Here is a 6,844-nt window from a genome sequence, read left to right as displayed (position 1 = left end):
TCTTGAAGACAAGTTCACCAAAGCGATTATGGCGCCTAAAATACTATCATTCTCTAGCAACCTTGACCTATTCTTGATACGACCTAAAATAACGATCATGCCAGCCCCAGAGCCCAGCCCAGCCCAAACTCCATGTAGTCCGAAATGTTATTCGGAATCTTCAAGCCAGACCCTTATGCTAGCTATGCCTGTGGAAGCAATCACAACTGCTCGAGTGAAGTCACCATCTCAGAACGCCGAATTAACTCCCATTCTTTCCATTCTACATCCCTCCCACCCTCGCCCTCTTCACTTCAAGTCCATCCCCGGCTCCGTTGTCCATCTGAATGTTGCTCACATCCACCAAAGGTGGCCGCATCATATTTTCCGGACTTCTCTTCACACCGGTTGCAGGTCCTGGCGGCTTGTATGCATTCCGGTTTGCCAGAGGGCTCTGTGCCGCTCCAGGCATGCCTATTCGTCGATTGGCATCTGTCTGTGGATTTACGAAATTGGGCCTGGAGACATTAGCGCCGTTGGGATGGTTTTGGTTGACGCCACCAACAACTGCTTGTCGGCTCACCGGTGCCGATTTCATATGGTCAATACCGCTCGTACGTCGTAAAGATGGACTCTCGGCGTGCGTGTTGAAGGCGGGGACGTTAGGAGGTAGCGGAGCATTCGCGGCTTCCGATTTTTGAAGAAGCTCCGCTGCGCGAGATGTCACAAAGCCAATAGGCGGTTCATGATTAGTGGGTGCCCCAGCAACAGGGGTATTCCTTTGAATCTCGTTCCTTAGCGGTTGCGGATGATTTGGTGGACCTGCTTCAGACGTAGACGAAGGGTTGGATCGTGAACCCTGGTTCTGGTGTTGTTGATTTTGCACTTGAGGTTTCGAAAGCTGATGCGTTTCATTCTGCTGCTGTGGAGGCGCCATTCGGCCTCTAGCTGCGTCCAATCGAGCATTCTGGTTACCATTCGGCGTCTGAGGCCATCTTGCCTGCATTTGAGGCCTTGGTTGTTGTGTATGATGCGGCTGATGGGCTTGCTGTGGTTGTTGCATTCCATTTGGTCGCATTGATGGCATAGATTGCATGCGAGGAATCGGCTGTGGGGCATGAGGAAGCATTGAATTATGATTCAACTGTGGAGGAAATCCGTTCTGTTGTAGAGGGGCATGCGGAGGCAGCTCCGCCAATTTAGAAGCAGAAGTCTCGGCGATCGTTACCGTGGTTGGCGCAGACTCGACAGTGATATCATCCCCATGGTCCTCATTAAGATCCACTCCGTCAAACAGGTTACCGCCAAATTCATCCTCGAATTCTGTGCCAGTCGATACATTGGACAGCAAGCTGGGTACCCGTGAAAACTGGTTTTCTTTGTCTGGCGAAGCCGACGGTTCCACCCCCCTTATTGGCGCATAGTCTGGATGTCTGTGTAGGTTCTCTACATCCCATCTTGATGGGCCAACTTTAAGATTCTTTACCCGACTCAGATAATCTTTGTCATAGAAACAGTTGCCTAGGACGTTGCCAAAGGTTCGTAACGCTCGCTTTAAAGCATCTGTGGCAGCCTCTTTCTTAGCCTTCTCGAAAGCCACTGCTTTGCCTTTGCAGTTCTCGATATGCCCGTACCCAATGTCCTAAGCCAATATTAGTATTTAAGTGTTCATTTTCTGTTGTAGTAGAGAACGGACCTCGTGAAACGTGCCATCCTTCAACGTCACTCGTACGATTATTGACAGGCCTAAAGTGATCTTTCCAGTGCTTTGGCTCTCATCAACCTGCCAAAGTAATTAGCGGTCTTGATCCAGTATCTTTCTGGCCTGGTGTATCGCACAAAATCTATCTGGACTTGCTGTATTGAGCTCGACCATCCATTAAAACCAAACACTTCGTTCGCCAAGTTTATTGCTTTCTCTGCCGCGAGGTATGCCACCTTCCCTCCCCCTGGACCGGGCCTTGTCGAAACATATTCGGGCCCAAGCTGTTTATTCAATCGGCTTTGCAAAGTAGCAATTTCTTGGGCAGTAAACTCGTTGACACGGGGTGTCGTCTCTTCAAAAGGATTCTGAATGTTTCCCGATTGATATTGATCTCCTGGCCTACAGGTTATTAGTATAATGGCTGGACGTATATCCTTGGCACTTACGCCGGCATGGTAGATTAGTTATTGAGAGGTTGTTGGCATCTGGTTGATGTCTAGATATTAAGGCTGGTGACGCGCTCGACATCCCTTTGTGTGGCAGAAGAGACTTTTCGTATTGGGCGCTTTGGGCGCTCCTGCCTGGGTTAGCATGCTGCAGGCACCCTAGCTAGCGTGATTTTATTAGCAAGCCTCACCAAAACGCGTCAATATTGCGATGCTGACGAAATGTTGCAGAAGGCCACCTCCAAAAACACCTATATACATATTTTTTTGAGGAAGTTGGGCAAAAAGCCGTAATATATGACGTTATGACTGTAGGTTTCTGCCCTTCCTCCATCAACCAGCTGCTGACTATATAGGAAAATCCTCCATCAGAGTCCTCCCCCGAATTACTGCCACCTATCCGCTTTATACGCGTTCTTAACGTTAATAAGGATAAGCCGGTAAAGGATCAGCTTAAGGTTATAAGGGAGGACGTGCTATATACATTAAATGAGATGTATTAAGTGCTATAAGTAGTTAAACGGTTTAATTAGCGGTTATTTAATATAGAGGATCGATTAAAGGCGGTAGAGGAGGGCTTAAAGGAGGCTAAGAAGGACGCTGCAGTAAAGGCTTAATTAGCTTTAGAGTCTTAATATTAGAGGCGTAAGGAAGTAGAGAACCTAAAATAGTTACCTAGTTGTTGCCTACTAAGTAAAAGTTATTAAAGTACCGAAGGCATAGAGGAAGCCTATAGGCCTCGCATTTATATACCGTTTGCCTAATCTTTACTATAAGCTTCTTTACCTCCTTCTATCTATATATCTAGTACCTTAGTGGGCTCTTATAGCCTTGCTTCCTTATAAAGCTTTTAATAGAACGGTAAGTTCGCGTCTTACACCGTCAAATTATAGGTAGTGGGGTTTTAGCGGTAATATAGGTGGTTTTTTGATTCGTTCTATTTTTATAACTAGGCCCAATACCAGATTAATATTGCCTATATTTTGGTAAGCCTTAATAAAGAAGACGCGCAGTATCGTGCTTATTTAGGTCTATCTGCCAACTACCTATAATAATAAGGTTCCATGCCAATTATATGCGGAAACGGCGGTGGGTTTAAAGGAAGGGCTTTCTTAACGTCCAGAAGATCTTCTTGCTAATAATATAGGCGTTAATTATAGCCGTATTAAGCGCCTAGAAGAATAAGGGCAGCTAGGTGCGCACGGTAGTAATCTAGGTGGTATAGTAGCTTTAAAGCTAATCGTAAATATTAACGCCGCCTATCCAGTTATTGTAGTCGATAGAGAGCCTAGGAAGCGTTAACTTCTTAATTAAATTGTTGCCCCAAACGTTAGCTACCAGCTTCTTAAGGAAGGAATTATATACCCACGGCCGACGCCAATTAACTTTATTAACGTCCTTATTGCTATATAAGTAAGCTATCATTAAAAACCGTACTAAATTCTTATCCTGCCATACAATTAAAAGCACTAAATTAACTACGCCGACAACTACTCTAGTAGTGAAGTTAAATGGTAGCCTTTTCTTCCTTTTATTAGCCCTTTTATATACCTCCAGATAGCCCTTTAAGTTTAATTAAGCCGTGCTAGCTATAGTAATTCTAAGTTATTAAAGCACCTAGAGCAACTGAATATTTATAAAGTAGTTATCTAAAAATAGGCAAAATTGGCGAGCCTAAAGGGGGAGCTGTTAAGTAAGGTAGAGAACATACTTAGAGGTCTTTAAGAGGACAATATCTTAATAATTAATTTAAAAAGGAAGCCTAAAAAAGTAGCCAGGTAAGGTAAATATAAAGCTATAATAATACCTATATTAACAAAGGCTTAATATCTTAAAGCCCTTAGGTACTAGCTTACTAGGCAATTTAATTATAGCCGTAGATTATCTAGTAAACCTCACTATTATTTTATTAAAGCTAACCATAGATCTAGGTATAACGTACTTCCTAAATGCCTTGCCTAAAGGAGTTATTAATGGCTTAATCTTCTTAAATACCTAATGTCTAACGCCCTTTAGTAGAGGTGATGAGGTATAAAAGAAGCGCTTAAGTTACTCCTATCTTTTTTGACCCATAAATAAGCTAATTAAATATTTAGGATATTTAGGATCTATGGCCTAAAGGTCTCGTACTTAAGTGACCTTAAAGACGCCTATATAGATAATAAGACCTACCCAAATTATTAATTTGCCAGTAGAGGTCTCCTTTTATATCTATAATCGTTTACTAGCATACTGTCCTAATTAGTAATATTCGCTGGCTCTTTAAGACGCTATATATAGGTTTGTATTAACCGCGAGCTTCTTAAATACACTAATACTAAAGAATAGTAGAAATACTTAAATTAGTAAGTCCTATCTAGATCTATAACTACTAGACGTTATACTAATCTAATTTACTAGTATATAGTAAGCAAAGCGCTTATAACCCTTATTTTAATTAGAAAGATTATTAGATTTAATACCTACGTTAGAGCCGCTAATAGGCTCACTAGCATATTAAGCGGCGAATATTAACTCATTTAGAAGGTTAATAACTTTAAGATCTAGTTTAGGAATAGCGGTTATAGGCTCCTATAAAGTAGGAACGGCAGAAAGGCCTATTCTTATAACTTCTTTAGCTAATAGCTCTGGTAGTTTAGTCTTATCTACCTTATCTGCCTCATCCTTAGCAGTTTTACCGCGGGCCTTAAAAACGGCTTTTAATTCGTCCTCTATAATATCTTTAATTAGCACTACTGCCTGCTGCGTAACTGCCTGCTGCGTAGCTACTAAAGCCACTAAAGCCTCTGGAGGCTGTATAACTACTGCCGACAAGCTATTGTGTGTATACTGCGTCGCTTAAAAGAATTGTAAATAGGACTCCCAGGCTTAAGGTACTTTTGGAGGCTTTAGAGGCTTTGGAGCCAAAGACGCACGACGTTTTTTGGGTGGTATAAGGACGATATTTCACTAACAATTTAATAATTAAATAGACGGCGATAATATTAAAGCTTTTTGATTAACTACACCAAATATTTTAGGCTTTCTAGCCACGTTGCTGCTGTTTACCGTAATATCCAAGCGTCAAATGAGGCGTTAGCCCCTTACCGCCGAGCAACTGCACTGACCAGAGGCTTCAACACCAAGCTCTACACGGTATAGAGCTTCTAGATTGGCTTATGAGGCTTGCATATACGAAAAGTCCATGAAATCTTGCCACATAAAGGGATAATAATGCTTATACAACCACTAAAAATAAGTCTCATTTTATAAAATTAGTAAATAGAACTATAAAATAGATACTAATTTATAATTTTAAATATATAGCAGCTTAGTAAAATAGTGTGGTTGTGGAAATTTAGGTGGTAAAGAGTCGGGCTAAACATACCCTCTCTATCAAAACAATATACCCCCTATAGCCCTACTAATATAGCTTTATATGTTCTAAATAAAGCTATATTTCATATCCCTATATTAGGGCTATAAAATAAGCCCTTATTTATATAAATTGGACTAATATTAGTGGAACTATGTGGGGTATTTTAGAATGGCCGCAAAACTTAAAATGAGGCTCTGCGCTAACTAACCTAACCTATCTACCCTAAAAAACATGCGGATCGTTGGTACCCCCCAACGAAAATTTTGACCCGAGTTTATGATTAATAAGCCGATTAATTAACCCAAAGCTTTAATTTAGAGCCTTATTGTGTAGAGCTTAATTAACATATACTAGTAGGTATGGATTTGTTTCGTAAATCCTATACCTCCGTCGTGCTTCGCAGTAGGGGGTAAGCTTTAATAGAGCCTTGTGTAGAGCTTTGGTAGAGCCCCGTGCAGAGCTTTAGTAGAGCCTCGCGCAGAGCTTTGGTAGAGCCTCGTGCGGAGCTTCGTACAGAGCCTTGCGCAGAGCCACGTGCAGACGTGCAGACATGCAGCCGTTTGTTCTGGCGATTAATTGCAGAGACATTTGTAGAGACGATTATATAGGCAATTATATGGGCGTTTGTATGGGCAATTAATTAATTAATCAATTGCATGGACGTTTGTTGAGCCGTACGTAAAGCCGTGCATAGAGCCATTTATAGAGTCGTTCGTAGAGACGTTTATACGGGCGTTTAGTTAATTGATTAATTGATCGTATAGGCGTTTATATAGGCAATTAATCGATTAACCGACTAATTATATGGGCGTTCGTACGGGCGATCGTGCAGACGTTCGTAGAGCCGTTTGTGTAGACGATTATAGAGCCTTCCTAGTATATCAGTGCTGCATGTTAGTAGAGCTTTAGAGCTCCATATTAAGCTTTAAGTAGAGTTTCGAGGAGAGCTTTGAGCTCAAGGGGGAGACCCCCTTGGACCCCCCCCTGGGGGACTACGTGCTCTATTTACCGCGTGGGCAGAGCGTTTGGTAGAGCTTTTGTAGAGCTTTTGTAGAGCTTTTGTAGAGCTTTTACAGAGCTCTGTGTAGAGCTTCGGTAGAGCTTCGTGTAGAGCTTTGGTGGAGCTTCGTGTAGAGCTTCGGTAGAGCTTCGTGTAGAGCTTTGGTAGAGCTTTGTGTAGAGCCTTGTGCAGAGCCACATGCAGGCGTACGCACGGGCGATTAACTGCAGAGACGTTTGTAGAGACGATTGTATAGGCAATTGCATGGACGTTTGATTGATCGTTTGTATAGGCGTTTGATTGATCGTTTGTATGGGTGATTAATTAATTAATTGATTGTATGGGCGTTCGTACGG

The 6,844-nt window shown here is 42.2% G+C and overlaps 1 protein-coding gene across 1 annotated transcript; it reads right to left on the bottom strand.

The window, feature by feature from the left end:
• Positions 1-262: 262 nt before the first annotated feature.
• Positions 263-2,138, bottom strand: K441DRAFT_677851 (uncharacterized protein; the record flags this gene model as incomplete). Its single annotated transcript, XM_067651106.1, has 4 exons — positions 263-1,621; positions 1,676-1,762; positions 1,819-2,083; positions 2,131-2,138. The coding sequence occupies 4 exons, from the start codon at positions 2,136-2,138 to the stop codon at positions 263-265; spliced, it is 1,719 nt and encodes a 572-aa protein (XP_067503494.1).
• Positions 2,139-6,844: the final 4,706 nt, after the last annotated feature.

The sequence above is a fragment of the Cenococcum geophilum genome (genome assembly GCF_001692895.1).
Source record: "Cenococcum geophilum 1.58 unplaced genomic scaffold K441scaffold_24, whole genome shotgun sequence".
NCBI lineage: Eukaryota > Fungi > Ascomycota > Dothideomycetes > Gloniales > Gloniaceae > Cenococcum > Cenococcum geophilum.
The sequence above is the reverse complement of the archived record's forward strand: the minus strand, read 5'-3'. Positions and strand labels throughout refer to the sequence as shown.